A 21,640-nucleotide genomic window follows, 5' to 3' on the forward strand; every position below is an offset into this window, starting at 1 on the left:
CATATTAAATGTGGGTCTCAAATGTATAGCAATTTTTTTATGAATTGTGTATAAAAAGAAAAAAAAGAAATTTATTCATTCTTTTTTTATGAACCACTTCACAAGAGCCATGATGGGTTCAGAATAAAATGAATGAATGACAAATATTTGATTACATGAAACACGTTCTTCATCAGGTTAAGAAATTTGCTTTTCAATAATTTTAAGAAATTACAAATCATTCTAACACAAAATCCTGTCTCTATACTTCATGATAACTCTAACCAAGCATTCTATTGGGAACATCTTTTGTATCGTCGAGTTGTAATTTTCTGTTTCTTATGTTTCCTCGTGTACCCTCAAATATTTGCATAAGTAATAGATGAGGGAAAGTCTTTGTTCTACTTTGGCTCTCTAATTGTTTTGCTTGCATTTGCCCCCCCATAGGTCAGACCACCTTTTTGTGTTCTTCATGCAGTGGAGCCCAGATATGTATGGTGAGGGTGTAAGGGGGATGGGACAGGAGCCTGGATTTATGGTTGTCAAGAAGTATGAGGTGTCCGAAGGTTCTGTGGATGAGCCAATCACCGACCTCAACGTCAAAGAATGGGAGGTAAGATGTTTTGTTGAGTCAAGCTCACAGACATGGATTAATAAATTCTTCACTATTTATTAATCCATCATCTGTGAAACCATGAAAATTTAGTGTGAGCTACATGCTTGTGTCAGATCAATTGTTATGCACTCGAGTTAGTTTGCTTCCATTGTGCAATGTTCTGTGTGAATGTAAAGTTTTGCAAACTGCTTCTGTTTTCCATTTGTACGAACCACATCCTTTTTTTGATTTGGTTGTAAATTTTATGTGAACTTAGTTGCTTTGCTTGGAATTGCACATTCTCAATTTCCAACCAAAGTGTTTTGCATGTTTGTGCAATTGTTTACTATTCTCAGTAAGTGATTCGTAGAGTCATATGTTGTGACAATCATTATTGTTGGTCCGACCAGCATGACTTTGCAATATTTACAAAAGTGTTGTGGGAAAAAAATCTGAACTTTATATGTATCGAGGCCAGCGTACGCTGATTTCAATTTTTAGTTTGTTCTGATTTTACACCAGGGTATCATTTCTATATGTTACAAAGATTAGCTTTTCTTTTTGATATTTATAGCTCTCTGGGATTTGCAGAAAGAGATGTTAAGTTTTTTATATTGTAAATTAATTGTTAATTGTCTAGAATAATAATAATGGCCTGTCAATGGGAACAAAATAATTGTAATAATATATCCAATGTAATAATAATAATGGTAATAATAATTATAATAATATAATGATGATAATGTTAATCATTATAATTTAACTTTAAAGATCCAGTTGAATCTAAATTCAGCCTAAATGTTTCCTACATTTCCTTTTTTTAAAATGTTAATACGACTTTAAAATGTTCACTCTTTACATGACCTACAATATTATTAGCCAATGGGCTGTAAATTGAGCTTTTATCACGTTGTAATTGGCTTTAAGGGATGTCACTCAAGTGGCATCGCATGAGGACCCCTTCTTAAAAAATATCTATTTTAGGCAGGCAGTCAAATTGCTAGGGTATGACCCTTCAAGACTCGGGCATCCAATCTGGGAACACTGGGAATTAGATCATCTTTGATGTGAATTTCGGGTTTCAACCTTGCCCTGGAAGAAAGAACATGTTTTCTAGAAGGGCGAAGGGCCAAGAGAAACGACTTGCACCTAAGTATACACTCGTATGTTCCATGTTTTTTTTCTAAACGCATATGCAATCTACATTGTTAGTACGTAGGCTGTGTTGCGAGCCACACTAGCTTGCTAGCAAAGCTAACTAGCCGGCTAGCAAAATATCCGGCTTTGGGTCCTTCACTTCTGGGTGAAGAAAGTAGTAGTCGCCGATGTGCCGGGACCGCGTCATCTGTCCAATAATAACAGTGAATCCAGACGTGAAAACACTCGCAAAGTTATAGATCAAGCTACTAATAATAATAGTATTATGATCATCAACTTGTTTTGTTGTTGTTGCGTGTGTGGGTTTGTTTGTTTGCCATAGGATGTTGCGGGGCACTGATTAAGTGGTCTTTGGTTTGCCATTTCCTCTTCCAGAAACATAATTAAATCATTTAATGGACATCTAAAAATATAATCCTTAGTCGACAGTGAAGTGTTAGACTATAAAACGTTGGCGTCATGAAGTGATTTCAAAATTGACTTCCGCATGTAAACAAACCCGTTTTGAAATCCAGAAATTGGTCCACGGTATACTGTACTTCTTAATTGTGCCAGGCTTTATTAATGATTTCTGGTTGTTCAATGACTAATCTGCTATATCTTGTGTGACCTTTAACAACAATAACAGAGTGTAACTTTTTTTTCTGCATCAAAACTAGTTTCCGCATTTATTCGAGTACAATGCGTACCTCAACACTTGTCGCCATGACAAAACATTAATTCACATATGGTATGAATTTTTGGTACATTTGTGCATTATACTCAAATAAATATGAGAATATCATCAGCATTCTTCTCTTTTAAATCCATGCTTTTGTTCTCATTTTCTGAATACATAGCTCTTCATTAAATAAGTAGCTAATTGATAAATATATTGTAATTATTTAAACCTATGTAAATAAATGAAATAGTTTCTCTGTTTAAGAATGTTCTATTTACTAGCAGTTAAATATTACAGCAGTGATTCCGAAACAATATTTCATTGTTGCTTTCTAAAATTGAATTAAATGGCCACAGTTGAAGGTTTTGCCCTTTCACATTAGGTTCTAGCTCGCCATCATTTTCAGTAATTCATTGTTTTTAAAAAGTAAATTGCACCTGTCATGTTTATCTACTCAAACACTGAATATGCACAGAAAAAGGCCTTGGACACAGCATGACATAAAAAAGCTACAGAACATTATTTTTTTACCACCAATGCATAAGCCCCAGTCACTGTTGTTTTTTTTTCATTTGAACATTAAACTACAACAATTTACTTGAGTTTAATTGAATCGATCAATAATAAAATGTTATCAGATGAAGTGCATTCAAGTGAGACCCAGATGCCTGTTTCATTAGTAGTCGTTAATTCCTTGCAATGATTTTCAACTGTAAAGAGAGAGCTTGTGACCAACAAAGAAATTACTAATTGGCAGCCAAAATTGAAAGGATCTGTAAGTAAATTCTGTTGTGTATTGTGACATTTTGGTCTGGCTGTAGCAAAACAAAGGGGTCTTTGCTGGGGGAGTTTAGCATATGGCTTGTAACATGGTTGAACTAAAGCCATGCTTAGTGGTTGATCTGTCTTCACTCTGGAATGCGTATTGTAATGGTCAGGAGCTTAGATGGATCAAATCAGTCTGACATAAAATACTTCAGTTCTCCGACTAGAATTTTGTCTATGGATGGGGACCAAACAATTAGTTCATTCTCACTTGGTGTGCGTAATCTATCTACTGTCTATCAGTCTTCCTAAGGCATTTGTATATGAATTTTGCATGCTAATTTTTGTTCATGCATCCAGTGTTTTCTTTTCTATAGTTGCATAAAAGTAGTTTATTAGTTTTGGGAGTACGATTAATGTAATGTTTTTCGTTGGAGTATTTTTACGTGCAATTTTCTGTTATTTATTTTAATTTTATGTTTGCCGTTCAGTCTATATTGACTCAATATTGATCAAATAAATAGTAATTAATTAAATATATGTTAGAGGAGTTTACTGAACTCAACTTGGAATCAGTCTTGAGCATAAAATTGCCAAAACAGAATTCAATCTTGAGCTTTTTGTGTTGTGAAAAAACCTAGATTGTAACCCTATTTCCTATTATTTTAATGTCACATCGTTGTATTCAACAGCTCTTCCTTTTTTTATTTGTTTTTACTAATCTTTACTTGCTCTGATAGCTGTTTTTTTATAAAATATGTCCATGTTTTGCATTTTTCTTTTGAAATTGGTTAGTTTCCAAGTTATTTGGCAACTGAATTTTTTTTTGGATTTCTAATTTATTACTTGCAGAGCTCCGCTTTGCTTATACTGTAACCTTCTGCGCACAGATTGTGATGGTATATGTTGGTTGCTACCAGCTTGCCATACTTGCACTTTGTATATGCACAGTATTAGAGTGCATGTGCCATGGCAGAAACCATCCAGGTTGGAATTATTTGTACTAGCATAGTTTTGTCACGCACGAGCATAGTTTTTGTCACAGCTAGTGCGGTATTCAGCAGAAATTTCTGCACGTCATTCATTGTTGCTGTCCATCACATGGCAGCATATCTGATCAGTTTTGTTTTCATTGCCGTCATCAGTTTCGGAGGACCATGCAGTTCTTGATAATGTGCTGTTTTTTTTGTTGTTAATCCAAGATAACTATCTTCACTTTGTTGTCTCACATTATAGCAGTGTCTAAAAGAGTTTTTTTCCCGTTCTTTTCTTAAATTTTGTTGCACATGATGTATCATGAAGGTTGATGATGAAAACAAGTGCGATACAATCAAGGAATTATATTTATTGGATATTTTAACAAATAAAGCCTGAAATCTGAAGCGTGAAATATTATTTGAGCACCTTTTTCCACATATTTGGTGTCATTCCTGGTGGCTTGTGGGAAATTTTAAACAAGACTTTTTTTATGGATATCTCTGAGAAATGGCTTTCTTCTTGCCACTTCCAAAAAGGAAAAAATAGTGCTGTGTATGACTGACTGTAGTCTTATAAACAGACCTTCCCACCTGTAGATCTCTGTAAATGATCCAGAGTGAAACAAGTCTTCTCCTTGTTTGGGATGAAAGTCTAGAGTGACGGCCGGGTCTTGGTAAATTTGCAATGGTCTGATACTCCTTCCTTTTCGATATGATTGCTTGCACAGTGCTCCTTGAGATGTTTAAAGCTTGGGATTTTTTTTGTTTTGTATCCAAATCTGACTTTAAACTTCCTCACAAGAGTAACCCGGAGCCGCCTGGTATGTTCTTTGGTCTTCATGATGCTCTCTGCACTTTAAACAGGACCCTCTCAGAGCAGGCACATTTGTACGTAGACATGATTGCACCCAGGTTGATTCCATTTATCATCATCACTCAACATTGGATCATTCAGAGACCTAGAGTGAGTTTGTTGCACTGAAAGTAAAGTATCCAAATAATACTGCAGGCCCCACCTTTCAGTTTTTATTTGGTAAATAAGTTTAAAATATAATTTTTGTACCACTTCATGATTGTGTCCTACTTGTTCATCCTTGATAAAAAGTTTTTTTTATTTTATTTTACCGTATTTTCACAGCTATATGGCGCACCCCGTTTAAAGGCGCAGTCTCAGTAACAAGTGCTATTTCTGTATTAGACACAAAGGCTTGCGAGCATAAAAACCCTGTCTATTTTGAAGAAAATTTAAGACTTTTTAGTGCGCCTTATAGTTGTGAATATACGGTATGTATGAGGCCTGAAATGTGTCGAAAAGTTGAAAAGTTCAAGGGGGTAGAATACTTGCGCAAGGCACTGTACTAACTGTGTAAAAAAGGGATGTCTTGGATAATCTGTACAATAAATATGGTGTTAACCCACAATTGAAATTATATACCTATAATTACAAATATTGCCATCACAATTTTTCTTGAAATATTTAGTTCTGTTTGTTTAGAAATATACGGTAAACGTCTTCATCGATGTGAGTTCAAATCATAAAATAATGAGAAAAATTAAAATCTGTTTGTTTTAGGTAACACGTCACTGTTAGCATTCTCAAGTTACACTGGAAATCCCATCTTGTCTTTTTTTCAAGTTGAACAAATATTTATTTGCTTGTTGTCAAGTTAGACTATCAGGCCTTCTCATTGTTTGACTCCTCCCTAAAAGGCTCCTGTTTTAAACATTACACAAACATGCAAAAATGATTAAATAAAAATACCCCAAGTCCAAACCTCAGAAACCTTTCCTCACTGCCAGTGAAAGACCTGGTAGTGTTTTATGTTCTACATGTTCCTGTCTTTGTACTACCAGGTAGTCTCAATGACGGAGTACCACCGTCGGATTGATGCACTAAACAGTGAAGATCTGCGCTCACTCTGCAAAAGACTTCAGGTGCCCAGAACAAACCTGTCTGCCCGCCCACTCGATATATTGTGCCCAGCCTTGCTCCTGTCTCTGCCAACAGATTCCTTTAGACTCCACTTGAACAGTTGCTGCACACAACTTCATTGCCAACCAAACTCTGTGATTGCTTTGATTTAAAAATATTTCAGTAAATTTTCCGAAACGTATCAAACATCAAAAACACATAGTGCATAACTTCCCGAGTACTTGACTGAAAACATTTATCACTTGAGCACAGAGAAGTGTGTCAGGCATTCCTTCCTAATGTTGCCAAGTAGCCTGTGCAGAAGCTAGTAATATCTAGCTTTTTTTCTTTTCTAGTGTGTGTGTGTCCTTTTTTTATATTTAACTCACAAAAAGTGTTCTGGGAAAGCTTTGTCCATCCTTAAATGAGCTGAAGTGAATTCTTCAAGAGTAGGTTACCTCCTAGCCAAAGTAGCTGTAGCTGAAGTGACTGTGGCAAACTGAAAGCCATCCCATCTGTTAATCAAGTGCTCTCTGGAATCTGGGAAGTTCATCCTCAATGACTCGCAATGCGCTGACTGGGTGTTGTTGTTGTTCTTGTAGATCACTACCAAAGAGGAGGTGAACTCCAAGCATGACACAGCCATCAAAACTGAACTGGAGCCTGACACATTCAAACCAAACCTCAGAGAACCAAGTGATCTCCTAGAAGCTGATCAAATTGAGAAGGTACCACACTTGTCACAGCTTGACATACACAAATATTAGTTCTGAAACACAAATATTAGCTCAACTTTCTTTTACTGATAGTGTTACTGCAATTTAGTCGTGAACAAGCGATTCATAATTTGGATGTACAGTGTTCCCTCACTTATCGCGGTTAATGGGGACCGGGACCACCCGCGATAAGTGAATTTCTGCAAAGTAGGGATTCCACTTCAAGAATGCTTAATTTGAATTTAATTCCAAAAATATTTTTATTATTATTTTTTTTTATTATTTTTTTACCCCCTGTATACAGTACACCATATAGAATATGGGTAGAGAGAGTGACATTCATGTTATTACAAAGAAACTGTAAAATATGTTGTTTCAATGTAATATTTGTATTTTTTTTTCCCCAAAAAATCCGCAAAGCTCTGAGTCCGCGATAGCAGAACCGCAAAGTAGCGGGGGAACACTGTATAACATATTTCAGCCTGACAGTTGTTTGCGCTGTATGTTGGCTGTTTCCAATGTTATGTTGGTGCTACTATTAGATTATTTTTGTTGAGTTCATTGAATAATTATGCTACATTTCCATCGCAAAATTAGTTGCTCTTTTTGATGCACTTGCATTATTCTCCCTACTTGTTTAGCCCCAGTCCTATTTGACGGCTCGATTGTTTTAATTGGACCCATATCGTTAAAGGCTTATTGACTTAACAGTTTCGAGGACTGTCTAAGTGCAGCTAAAGGTTCAGCCACATAAACACACTTGATGTTGTGGCTCACTACAAATGTCTTGACTAGGAGAGTTTTATACTGTTTAGCTACATTAGCTAAGGGGTTTCATGGGCCACTGCCAAACTTGATAGAGGCGGTTCAGGATTTTCAAGGGAAATGCTTTCATTTTATTTTGGAAGTTCTCCATATTCTCTTCAGGTGTGATAAAGAGCTGTCAGTCTTCAACAAAGTGTAATATTACATACACATTACGCCTTGAAACCTTTTTAATTGATCAAACACTTGCCCTCGGTGCAACTGTTTTGGAATTCTGTGGATGCTAGTTCCAGATTATTGTCAGCATTGTTAATATCACCTTTTGAGAAGAAAGCAAGAGGACAGTTTTGACAGCAATAACAACACTGCTGACATGACAGCATGAATTCTGGAACCTGCTGCGCCAAAGTTAAAATTTAGTGTCAACTATAATATGTATCAATTGATTCCAGCAACATTTCTTTTACTCTATGCAGCAGAAACCAAAAAAAACTGACCATTTTGACTGAATAGTTGCTGTAGGTTTTGCACTTTAGTCTAAATAATACTGAGAATGGTTAACTTTCTAAGCACTTGTAGAGTGTTCCTAATTTAGTTTATTTTGGCAGAGCATCCACATTACCCTGAGAATGCTGGTACTAGAAATTTACTATCCAATGGTGCCTTGAGATACAAGGTCACTCACTATGAGTGGTGCTACATGTGTGTTGTAGGCCCTGCAGGCATTTTGCTTACACACACACACTTGCACATATCTAAATGAGTCCCAGTTGGCACCTTGACCGATAGATTGCCAATATGCGACTTCCTGTAATCACCCCAAGGATGTTACTCAGCGCAGAGCTGAGCCAAGTGGACCTTCATCTGCTCATTACAGCACCACAAACAAAATGCTGAATCAACAAGAAGAGGCCACAGACTGATGAACTATTAGAAAGTCAACACTGCGTTTAGATGCTGTTGTGCAATACTGTGTATAAGTGCTGCGGTATACTGTAGAGAGTATTTTCATTTAGTTTTTTCCAACTGTTAGTTATATGCATTCGTCAGCCTTTTCTCTAGTAACATCGACCTCCAGTCGTTCAGCAGAAGGAGACTTGCTCATGTGGTGGTGTACTTCCCTCTCTAGGGATATCTTATATCTGTATGCAGCCATGTTACTCCTCTTTAAATGGCAGATGGTGTGAAAAGGTCGTTGCAGATGTAATTGAGCATTGGTCACTGGCCTTTTTAGTGTTTCATTTCTTTTCTGCCTCCTATTTTCACTCCTAGCTTGCGAAGAATCTCCCACCACGGACCATCGGTTATCCATGGACGCTTGCCTTTGGCACAACCAAACATGGCATGAGCATCAAAACGCTCTACAGAGCCATGCAAGGACAGGACACCCCTGTGCTGATGGTCATTAAGGACAGTGACGGACAGGTATGCTTTGAGGTTAGCGTCGTGTTATTTCACTCAAACATAACTCACCCTGGCTTATCTTTTTGTCTAGGTTTTTGGTGCCCTAGCCTCAGAGCCCTTTAAAATTAGCGATGGCTTTTATGGCACAGGAGAGACCTTCCTCTTTACATTCAATCCAGAATTTGAGGTAATAAAAACCCTTTCATGCTTGGTGTTGGAGTTCAAGATCACTAATATTTTATCATGTGTTTCACCTTGTTCAAAAGTCCAGCAGTGAGAAGCTAAATCTATACACCCACTGTCCTTTCATTGTAGACCTACTGATGTCCATTATTTGTCCATTCCGCTTATCCTCGAGTGCTAGGATCACAGGGGTTGCCAGAAACTTCCCGCTCCATAGACTACTGTGTGGAGTTTGCATGTTCTCCCCGGGCTTCTGTGGGTTTTCTCTAAGTACCACAGTTCCCTCCCATATCCCAAAAACATGCACGATAGGCTGATTGAACACTCTAAATTGCCCCGAGAGTGTGTATGTGAATGGTTGGCCACCGATTCAAGTTGTCCCCCTGCCTTCTCCACAAAGTTAGCTGGGATAGACTTCAGAACACGAATGAATGAAACAAAAGTACCATATTTTCCACCCCATAGGGCGCACTTAAAGGTGTAAAATTTTCTCTAAAATGGACGTCGCACCCAATCAGTTGGAGCGCCTTATTTATGCACAAAATGTTGCATGACCCTGACCACTTGACTGACTGGTTTCATTTCTTGCCGACACGCTACTTATCGCGATGAACCTAGCGGAACGTTCACCCTACCATTTACAAAGACCGACATATTAACTTCCTTATGATATTGACCCTAATGATGTGCTTTTGATTTAACCAGTATCTCAAAAATACCACGTGCAAAGATTTTCCCTTCAAACTAACACATTTGTATTCTCTTGAAACCCGGAATGTGGAGGTATAAATTGTGAATCAGGAGGAGGCTTATACGCAAGAAATTGTAAAATTCAACTATTTTAAGGGTGTGGCTTATATGCGAGTAAATACGGTAAATCCTCCAAACTTAGTAGCAGTCGGGTATGAATTTGTCACCAAAAGCTGATGTTTATTCAGATGTCACCATTGTTATTGTGGGTTTAACAAGTCTTCAAAGAGTTTTAATTCATTATTTAAACAAGGATGTCACGCAATATCATCTGGTATTGTGTCTCCAACAGGTGTACAAATGGACAGGTGACAACATGTTCTTCATCAAGGGAGATATGGACTCCTTGGCTTTTGGTGGTGGAAGGTGAGTTGACGTTGGCCAACCTATAGGAGCAGAAAACCTTTTCAGCTTATGACCTGACGCTTTTGTCTTGCAGCGGTGAGTTTGGGCTCTGGCTAGATGGAGACCTTTACCACGGCAGGAGTCACTCGTGCAAAACATTCGGGAACCCCATGCTGTCTAAAAAGGAGGATTTCTATGTGCAGGACATAGAGATCTGGGCTTTTGAGTAACACGGCCTATGATTGCACTGCGCCACAGGAGAAACAGACAAGTCCTGCTTGAAGCAGAGAGACGAACGAGCGGTACTCCGTAGATAAATGGCAACGTCCCAACCCTTAACAGCGCATCACTGGGGCCTACCCAGGCCGGAAGCGAGCTATCGGATGCTTGTTGTGCGTTACTACTGCAGTTACTCTGGAGCGTTATTTTTTATTTATTTTTTGGGTGAACAACTACCTTTTGCGTCTATCTCGTTATGGCTTCGTGCAACAACTCTGCAGCATAGAGATCAGAAAGGGGTAGCACTCTACTTTGTCCATACAGTAAGACAATACTCACTGTGCTTCAGGGTGAAGATGAGAAAGAAGGGAAATCAATTTTTATCCACGCGGTGACGGCAGCGTCGTGTCCGAATACAGTCCCAACAGGGAAGTGTTGAGGAACACTGAGGCCATGTTGGGGATTTGTTAACTTTGTTCCATTTTGTTTTTCTCTCCCAGTTTGGTCTACACATGGTCTTCTCGAGGCTAAACTAATGGCGTATTGTGTGTGGTAGTCCTCCCGTCGTTCACTGTCCTAGCACACCATCTGAAAGCACATAGCTATAACCAGATCAGCCATCGTCGTAACGTTCTGTTCAGTGGGTGTATGTGTGAATCCAGCTAACACCGGCTGTACTGTTAGTAGACAGTAACGTGTTGCAATAGATTTTGTGGAATATGCAAATAACTGTCCTGTGACCTCAAATAGTCCCAGCGAGGCTCGTGGCACTTTGGCCACAGTGGCCGCCGCTCGCGGCGCTATTATGAGGAACGTGTAAAGCTTTTACGTCTTGATACACAATTTGCTTTTCCGGCCACCGGTTGAAAAGCCCCGAGACGTGCTTTTACACGCATATGACAATTATATATCGCGATGTATGATTATATAGGGGTGTATATAATCATATAAATTTTGCTGTTAAGTGTGACAGTGATTAATTTGTGCTGACATTTCAGCTGTTACAATATCATGTATATTACCCTGTAAATTATGCTATATAAATATATATGACCAAGTGTGGATTGGTGGGTTTGCTTCTAGCACTTTAATCTGGTGTGAAAACGTCCAGGCCAGGTTCTTGGATTCTATTAGCAGTAGCTGTACAGTACTTTTGTTTAGATCTATAAAATGTTAGTAGAAAGCTTGCTGCTACCAGTATCGATAAGGTTATGCCCAAGCGCACCGTTTGTCCAAAACGAGGTTCACTCTGAGGTCACGAGTGGGCCGGAATGTGGTTGGGTGCGGTTGTGAGGGGGGGGCTCGTGTGGCAGCCAGGTAAGTCTCAATTCAGACACTTGGGCGTACTGGCAAACGGGCTGGGTATACTGCCTCAACCTCACCCCCACCCTCCCTTTCTGGTCTTCCACACCAGTATTTGTGTCCTTGTAAAGAGTCACAAAGAATAATATGGATAATTCTTCCAATTATTTCACCACAATACCATGTATCAGTGATGTATGAATTAATAAAGATAATTTAATGGTTATAACCAGGGATACGTCTACATTTGTCATCTTACTTTGCATCTTTTCTACAATTTTGTCTCTGAAAAATCGTCACATACTTTAGACAATTTAATTCCTAGTTCATTTAAAAAAAACACAATTTGAACCGAACTGCTCTTGTTCTGTAGCTACTTCTGTGTACATATTAAACAATCTAAACATTTTTTTTTAATTGTGATTACGAGGCTAAAGTTTTCACCATGACAAATTAGAAGAGGGAAAAAAAATCTTTTGCACCCTTCCAATCTAGATAAGTGTCAAAAGGTTGGGGATTTACAAAAAAAAGACTTTCCCCTCGGTCAGCAAATCGATGAAGTCCTCATTTGTAACAATTCACTTGATTTTTGCTCCAGGTCAAATAGTATACAGTGGCCAAAGTCTTCATTTGTAATAATTCACTTGATTTTTGCTGATGGTAAAGGCAGTCCCATGTGAAGACATTAAAAAAAAAAAATAGTACTTTTGCAAAAGTCTGTGCACCCCATGAGAATGCTTCAGTACACCAGGTACTTGAGCTCAGAGTAGATGAGCGGGAACATAACAGTGCATGCTCGAAGGAGGATTGTGACACTTTTAAATAAAGCTCTGTGTTTGCTCCTCCAGGACTCTGACTTGAAGTTGAAATAAACGGCGTACAAGGCAACGGCAAAAAAGTGTCCAATAAGGATCATTGGTCTGGGTGACAAACTAGGTTGGGGGGGAAAAATGTAATTGTTAATTGACACAAACGTTAAAAGCACACATATATGTTATCATACTTACACTGATAGGAGTCCAATTGGACCAGCAATGCACTCTCCCCCAAGTTTGAAGTACCGAAAGCAGGCTTTTCTTAACTCGTGCAGTGACTCTGTTCAAAACACACCAACGTGACAAATATTTTCTTTGTCGTGTTACCGGGGTTCGTCGGATTCCGACGCTCACCGTCTGTGGCTGCAAATAGCTCGTATAGGGCCTGGGCCAATACGTTCACCACGAAAGAATGTGATGACTTGCGCTCCCAGTTGAATTTCTTCTTTGCCTGTTAGGTGAGGGAAAGGATTAGCAATTTTCAACACAGAAAAAGCTCATTAGAACATTGCATTTTGAATATCACTGAGCTGATGCTTTGCCAAAGGGTTTAGGGCAGTGTTTTTTCTTTTAACATCTAGTCATTCATGGGCGTGCCCCTTCTTAGGATAAACAGGGTTTGAAGCTTGCGCTTAAAAAATAATAATAATACTACAGATGCTCCCCTACTTACGAATGAGTTAGGTTCCGAGTGCTTGTTCATAAATTGAAATTGTTCAATTTGAAGTTGATTCAGTGCTATAATTTATGTTTGAGGCCTATATAAGTATATTGAAGGATTATATAAGTGCATTTGTATGTTTAAGGCTTGTATAAGTAACCAGCATTGGTTTGTACTGAAAAAAACATGTAATAAAATGGAGGGAATACATACGCTAGTGTATAATTGCCAATTATAGGTCTCGACATCGACTTTCACCTGCAACAGGGCTTTGTCATCTCTTAGGTCTGGAATGTTCCAAAGCAGGCTCCTCCAGATGCGGACGTCATTGAGAGCGACACTCATCCCTCCGCCGGTCAAAGGGTGTCTCATGTTGTAAGCGTCACCCAGGAGCAATACGCCTGCAAACCACGTGCATCAACTGAGTCACATGTCTTTAACCACATGTACCTATAGTGAGTGATATTCTTGAACATTAGATTAGATCACTTTATTCATATATATATATATATACGCACACATATGCGCACACGCGCACATATATATACACGCGCACATATATACACGCGCACACACATACATACATACATACATACATACATATATATATATATATATATATATACACACACATATATGTACATATACATATATATACATATATATATATATATATATATATACATCTATCTATCTATCTATATCTATCTATACATATATATATAGATATATATATATATATATATATATATATACATATATATATACATATATATATATATATACATATATATATACTAGTATATATATATATATACATATATATATACATATATATATATACATATATATATATACATATATACATACATATATACATACATATATACATACATATATACATACATATATACATACATATATACATACATATATACATACATATATACATATATATATACACATATATACACATATATATACACATATATATACACATATATATACACATATATATACACATATATACACATATATACACATATATATACACATATATATACACATATATATACACATATATATACACATATATATACACATATATACACATATATACACACATATATACACATATATATACACATATATATACACATATATATACACATATATATACATATACCTATATACATATATATACATACACATATACATATACACATACATATACACATAAACATATATACATATATACATATACATATATACATACACGCATATACGTATATACACGTATATATACATATTTGTATATATACACATATACAAATGCATACAACTTCTTAATGGACTTGGAACGCATGTTATCTGTACCACACAGTAATTGAATTCTTCTTGAGAAAAGAACGATGCATTTTGTGTATAAATAAAAATATTTTTTGGTGAATAAAATGTCTATTTTCTGAAACAATATTTCAATTTTTTCGGTTATTATTATTGATTCTTTTTTATATGTGCCGCAGCTTTAGCTGCATTAGGTTTTATATTTTATAGCCATCAAATACTTGAGGGTTGGATTGATTCACACACAGCACTCTTCAAGGCCTAAGTGTGAAATGCACGGCCCCCCACTGGTATACACATATACATAGATGCTCATTTATACATACGGTTGGTCTTAACATTGCATAACATGCACAGTGGATTTAAAATATCTACACTGCCCTTTCAAAAATGCCTTTGAACTTCTACTTTTGTTTGGTAATTGGACCATTAAATCTCAGATATTTTGTTTCATTTTTTGGTTTTTCTACACTTAAAAGTTTTGTTTCATCTGAGTTGTACAGTCCTCATCATGGATTAAAATATTTATATCCGGCTTATATCCAAGAACATATGGCATTTTTTTTCTCCCAACATCAATTCATTTCCAAGCACAAATGGGCATCTTCCGTATGAGTCGTTACCTGACTTGTTGACAGGGGACGGAGGGAGATAGCTGGCAGGCATGGACCTGACACGGTCATTCTGTAGCGCCTCCATGAAAGCGTCCTTTAAATGCTCTGAAGAGAGAAGACAGAGGTTTAATCACTCGGCCCCAAAATGTAGAAATGCAACAAATCAATAGCCAAGTGTGACAGATGGCAACATTTCAGACAGAAACCTTAAGGTTAACTCTGCTTCCAGCGTGCACCTGTGATAGTTCACATCATTCAGCCCTATTATAAATGCCAAAGCCATCAAACATGCCATGTATATGCAGACTATGCCATGAATGTAAGATTCTCCCCGTTGATTTGGATTGCCCTTCAAACTGGCAGTGCTTAAAGTGCATTCAAGTGTATGTTGTGACTTTACCCGGCAATTGAGGGTGTATTTTCTCGGCCAGGTACTCGGGAAGGTTTCGTGGCATCTCCCCTCTTATGTCTACAAGAACTCTTGTGTGATTGGAGGAGATCTGATAGATCAGCACGGGGCTGGGATCGGCCAACACTAACTCGGCGTGATTGGCTTTAAACTGGGGGCAGTCCTAAGGAGAGCAACGGGAAATTATTAGATCAATTAAATAGGTCTGCGCGTACATGTGTGCGTACCTTCATGAGGCAGCCGACAAAGTGAGAAGAAGTATGAGCTTTTCCTGAGACTAGATTCTTCCTGAATTTGGAGAAGCATCCATCAGCCACCACGGTCAAAGCTGCATGAATTTCCTGTTGACGAGGTCTCATGAGAAAATGTTTAAAATGAAAAACATGTCCGCTGCTTACCTTCACGTCCCCGCTGTTTTTATCCTTGTAATGAATTCCTGTCACACAGCCATCCTCATCCTCCAAAGTGGTCACTGTGCCTTCGATGAATGTGACACTAGGGGGGGCACAAACAGAAATGATTATATGGATGGAAATGATTCAGGAAGATTAAAGTCTTCTGCATGCATATTCCCACTGATACTTATTGATTAGCAACATTCGTAACAATATTGTTAAAAGAATTCGGAGACACTGTCAAAAATTTTCTCAACCCTTGCTCTATTGCCTAACAGTGACACCTGATGGTTCTTCATATTTTTGCAAACAACATTCATTCACATCTAATAATGCCAAGGACACTGTATCATTTATATCAAAACATATTCCAAACGTGTGGTTGTTTTTTTTTATTATTAAAATTAATAAATGTGAATGCTAAAGTTAAATCTGGAGTAAAATTGTGGTTGTGTGTTGTTGGTTATGTATTTGAAGAGTTTGATTCAAATTTTCCATCACCCATTTAATTTAGTCATACTACCTCTACTTACAAATGCCTTTAGGTACGCACGTTTCAGATTACGATTTTTTTTTAAATGCAAATCAATGACTTGAGATACAAAAAAGATCCAGGTCACAAAATCCATAGTGAATGGATTTCCTTATCTGTTATTTTATTTTGAAAATATTGTTGAAGATGCATTGATTGTCACAACATTGCTACCCTCTACTGGGCTCTCAGTTCACCCCTCTCATTCTATCATGACAATAAAAGCATTCAATTCCATTCAACTGGGTCCCACACAACAACCACTATCCATGTTTCAAGATTCTCTCTCACATACCTAAATGCTCCCCTCATTAATGATTGCAATTACCCTTATTAAGCGATTAAAAAATGTACAAACGCAAAGTGCCACATATTTTATCACACACACAGGGCACAGGTAAAACTTTAAAATGTAGTACAAAATGAAAGGCTTTCGGCCCTGGTAGAACAAGGCCTTTCCGCCATCTGGCGGGAAAAACACGGGTATTACGTCTCCCATTCGTGCAGGCTTTTCACATGCTTTATTTATTTTAAGACATTAATAAATCATGTCTTTATCATTTTCTCTCATTTTTTTGTTTCCTCACATCTTAATTGGGACAGTTTGACAAATTTTAAAAGGTTTAGTTGGTAGTTGTGTGAAGACCGTGGAACGAATTAGACAATTTACATATAAAATACACCTCTACTTGCAAAATTTTCAAGTTACGAAAAAAAATCAGGAACCAATTAATTTCGTAAGTAGAGGTACGACTATAGTTTCATTCTCCCTTCCGTCTAACAAAAACACCCTTTTACATGACGGAAGACAAAAATAAAAACAAGCCAATTTGATTCTAATTCACGTTGTAGGAAAATAACGAAAAATCGAAATGAAAGGATAGTCTGTTTTCCCAATATGAGGTCGGAATGAGTCAATACGGGAAGACGATATTGTTCTAAAGCCAACTGCAATACGGAACTTACTTGGGCTCAGCCTGGGCAGCCCTCCGCAGCCCCATGATGAAGCGGCCATGATGGAAAGCACGTCCGCATTGAACACTCTCCTGGGCCTGAGGATAAGGAATCTCCACCTCTGTGCTGCTTTCCATGTCGTGTATAACGTAGCCGTTCACCAGATGAGCATCCAGACCCTCCACTGAGCCTATTGGGGCATACCGTTCTCTTTCAGTTGGGCTTCCTAATACTGTACAATGTTCAATGCGGGCATGGCAAGTTTTTTGTTCAACCAGTGCGAGCAATTTAACCTAGAGCTGGGCGATGTGCTCCCTCTAAGCTGCACGCGTGCGCAATTGCGCACTTCTCTTGTCTTCTCTGCGCAGCAGAAATCATATGGCGCGCAGTAAATAAAATTCAAACTTTTTATTTACATTTTTTTAACCCCTTTCTCCATGGTGGCGCCATTTAAGCGGCAGCCAGGGGCAGTAGCTCTGTCCACTCTTATGTTTTTCGTGTTTTACAGCAAGTTTTACATAAAAATTAGAGGGAATATTGAAATGCACCTGCTTATGGCAGGTGTAATACTGGTGTGTGCCCATAGCGAGCAATGATGATGTCACTCACATTGGTACTCAGTGCGCTCAGGGAGGTAGTCTTTCTGCCCAGACTAACGAAAAATTAGAGGGAACATTGGCGAATGTGACAAAAATTCTTATTACGATAAAGAAAAAAATTATCAGTCGATATTGACAACTATCACATCTTTTTTGTTTTAAATTTGAAACTTCTGTTAATAGGTAAATAAATTACTTTCCTCCTTATTCAAATGTGAAAGTAACTGTTATCTTACTTTGTAAGAAAAGAGAATATGAAATATGATTTGAATAGCTATTTTTGATGTTCTGTTCATTAAACAGTATTCTATATTGTTGATCAGCGGGTGGCATTACATCACGAGATGTGCCGCTGGACATATATCTAAACACAAGTACGTAGTGCAATGTGCTGGCCTGAATTTTTATTCAATATTCTTATATAATGTACTGATATACACGCTCTTGCTATGTGAGAAAAAAACACTGGAAGACTTACTAAAAGACAGACTTGGGGGGCTTAGAGAACAATACCTGAAAATGCCAGGGAACACACCTAGTGATCTGTGCCAAAGAGAGCAATCGTTTAATTGTAAATAAGTTCCCATTATTTTAGGCAATATATATTCAGAATGATTTCAATGATTCAAAGATTAATCTCAATGTTTTCTATGCTGGTGTAAATTACAGTATTTACTGTTATAACTACTTTTTTTTCTTCTGTCATTATAGTACTCACTGTTATGACTACTTTGTTTGGCCGTGAATAAATGTCCTTGTTATTCTAAATGAATGTTGTTATCTGTAACTTGTTGTTCTAAATGAATGTTATTATCTGTAACTTGTTATTCTAAATGAATGTTATCAGTAACGGGCCGTATATGGCCCACGGGCCGAGGTTGAAAAACATGTACACACACGACTGGGTGCGGGCGAGCGTGTCGGCTAAATGTTCTTTGGCAAGATAGTCGGTCAGCTAATTCTACGTTCGCCCAGATGGCCTTTCGGCGAGTTGGCTGTCAGCCAGATGTCAGTCGGCTAAATGTCTTTCGGCTAAATGTCTTTCGGCTAAATGTCTTTCGGCTAAATGTCTTTCGGCTAAATGTCTTTCGGCTAAATGTCTTTCGGCTAAATGTCTTTTGGCAAGTAGACCGGCCACGGATTTTGAGATGTGAGAGAAAACCATAGTACCCGCAAGCAGGAGAGAACATGCAAACTCCACACAATGATGACCGACCTGGAATCGAACCCTCGACGCCAAAAGTGTGAGGCCGACGTGCTATAACCTCTCAGATACAGTGTGATGCAAAATGATTAAGGTATGAAAACCGCAATAAAAAAAGCGTTGACATTATGAATCGCATTTTTTATCAGATGAGTTGAACAAATATTATAAGGTACAACGCTTTACTGTGGACAAAGTTTCAAGGATTCATGCTCAGTGTGACATAGTTGGGTGTGACTAACCTTCCAGGCCAAGCTCTTTAAGCGCTCGATAGCCTCCAGGTTGTAGAAGCTCCCCCACTATCCTGTCGGGCTCCTTCAGGTCTCTCTCCACCACCGTTACCCTTCGGCCATCCCGCGCCAGTACGGCCGCCATGGCCGAGCCCAGGACCCCGGCACCCACAATCACCACATCTGGCTCGGTGTCTGTCCTGAGGTCCGTTGAACCCACTTGAGAGGTGCACGTTGCAGACCCATTTGCCACTTGTTTCCTACTTCTTGGGCTCTTTTATAGAAATGATATAAAAACATAATTGGTCAAATACTTTTTTTTTTGCTCCAATACAATTGTTGTGAATATTTTTAAAGTGCAGTTTTATTCCCTTTTAGAAAATGAAATAGTTTTATCTTAAAGTAGCATTATATCTATACTAATTATTTTATATTTAGTTAAAAATTATTAAGAATAGGGCAATTGGCTGCGTAACGTGATTGCATCGCATCGAATGATTTGCTGGACGCCTGCCAATCAATGAATTACACAGTAAACTGATATAGAAAAAAGTTTTACGCCGGGCTGCCAAATACATAAATCAATAAATAATAATAGTAACTGATAAATCATCAACAAATGATAATAGATAATCAATCGATAATGATAGTAACTTATATAGAATCAATAAATAATAATAGTAAATAATAAAAAAATCCATAAATAATAATAGTAACTAATAAAAAAAATCCATGAATAATAATTGTAACTAATTAAAAAATCCATAAATAATAGTAACTAATAAAAAATCCATAAATAATAATATTAAATAATACAAAATCCATAAATAATAATAGTAACTAATAAAACAATCCATGAATAATAAAAGTAACTAATAAAAAAATCCATAAATAATAATAGTAACTAATAAAAAATATCCACAAATAATAATAGTAGCTAATAAATACTAGAAACTGAAAAGAATTTTAATGAATGAATAAATACATTTTCAACGAAATAAGTACTCAACAACATAAAAAAGTATGGAAGTGCACAAATAACAGCAAAAATACAATCTGATAAATAATTAATATATATTTATCATTTATGTTCTGGAAATATTAACAATTATTCATATTACGATTTTTTTCCAATGATCAAGAATAGTCAGTTGCCCATTAATTAGTTAGAGAGTACACGTTTGTGTGACAACCTATACTTGTACTTGTACTTGTATGCATTGCTCCATTGTAAAAATCTTACCTTTTGACGTGGGCCAACTAGTAAATTTTGAGGGACAAGATGGTTGATGACAGGCAAAAGAGCCAAGAGACTCAAAGGTGTGCTCAACAGCTTCGATATTTTGCCGAGTTTGTGGCCATTAAAATACCGGCAATAAGATAGCAGTAGTCCCGTTGAGAGAAACAAAACGACAGCGATCACAACTTCTTTCTGAGCCAATGTCCAAAAATCCCCGGACTTTTTGTACAAGTAAGTGAAGCTGGCGAGTCCTAAAAAAGTCCACATATCTCCGATTAATTTAAAAAAAAAAACGTGTGTGTTTTTAGTTAATTCGTTAGTTTGGTCAATTGATTAATGCGGAATATCAGATGGGAATGAGAGAACCGCTGAATCTCTGGATTGGATCGTTTCGCAACCATGTCTTCGCTCCTCCAATCAGATGTCGGGCACCAGTGAGCAGAGCTCACGCTATGTGCTGATTGGGTCACAGGGGGGAGTTGGCACGCCCCGCGCTCGTCGATTGGCCAGTTGACAGCCCGCACAGTAGTATGATGTGATGTCAGTAAAGGTGCACGTTTACATCTGGACTCGACTGAAAAATGTTGGAAGATTGGATTGAAAGAATGGATAAAAACCTGAACGAAAATCCAGAAAATGATGTTTTCTGTACTAGCAAACCAAGATGCAATTACTTTGATTACACTGCTGGATTTCAGAGCTATACATGTATGGGATATTCAATATTTAGAAAAACCCTCGAACATTTAAAAAAATATATTTTGCAAGTTACTCCTACCATGCATGTCTTTGGAATGTGGGAGGAAACCAGAGTACTCGGTGAAAACCCACACAGCCTGTCTGGCAACATCATAAAAAGAATGGAAATCAAGTGCTCTAATACTTCAATCACTGCTGTATAATGAATAT

The 21,640-nt window shown here is 37.5% G+C and overlaps 2 protein-coding genes across 8 annotated transcripts in view; one reads left to right on the forward strand and one right to left on the reverse strand.

The window, feature by feature from the left end:
* The window catches only part of oxr1a (oxidation resistance 1a), an 83,858-nt gene extending 71,893 nt beyond the window's left edge, over positions 1–11,965 (forward strand). For 6 of the 7 annotated variants that reach the window (XM_077719989.1, XM_077719988.1, XM_077719993.1 and 3 more), the window contains 7 exons: positions 427–592; positions 5,990–6,070; positions 6,650–6,775; positions 8,801–8,953; positions 9,024–9,119; positions 10,158–10,231; positions 10,305–11,965. In XM_077719989.1, coding sequence (XP_077576115.1) covers positions 427–592; positions 5,990–6,070; positions 6,650–6,775; positions 8,801–8,953; positions 9,024–9,119; positions 10,158–10,231; positions 10,305–10,440 — 832 coding nt within the window. In that variant the 3' untranslated portion in view covers positions 10,441–11,965. The remainder of the gene's footprint in view (positions 1–426; positions 593–5,989; positions 6,071–6,649; positions 6,776–8,800; positions 8,954–9,023; positions 9,120–10,157; positions 10,232–10,304) is intronic. The other variant, XM_077719992.1, reaches the window with a different exon arrangement.
* sqlea (squalene epoxidase a) lies at positions 11,919–21,048 on the reverse strand. The gene is made up of 11 exons (XM_077719996.1): positions 20,735–21,048; positions 19,504–19,765; positions 17,471–17,648; positions 15,976–16,072; positions 15,805–15,918; positions 15,569–15,740; positions 15,178–15,273; positions 13,466–13,608; positions 12,901–12,997; positions 12,739–12,826; positions 11,919–12,663 (listed from the first exon to the last, which is right to left on the reverse strand). Exons 1-11 carry the CDS (start codon positions 20,996–20,998, stop codon positions 12,471–12,473), a joined length of 1,704 nt encoding a protein of 567 aa, XP_077576122.1. The 5' UTR covers positions 20,999–21,048; the 3' UTR covers positions 11,919–12,470.
* Between the last annotated feature and the right edge of the window lie 592 nt (positions 21,049–21,640).

The sequence above is a fragment of the Stigmatopora nigra genome, chromosome 7 (assembly GCF_051989575.1).
Source record: "Stigmatopora nigra isolate UIUO_SnigA chromosome 7, RoL_Snig_1.1, whole genome shotgun sequence".
NCBI classification, from domain to species: Eukaryota; Metazoa; Chordata; class Actinopteri; order Syngnathiformes; family Syngnathidae; genus Stigmatopora; species Stigmatopora nigra.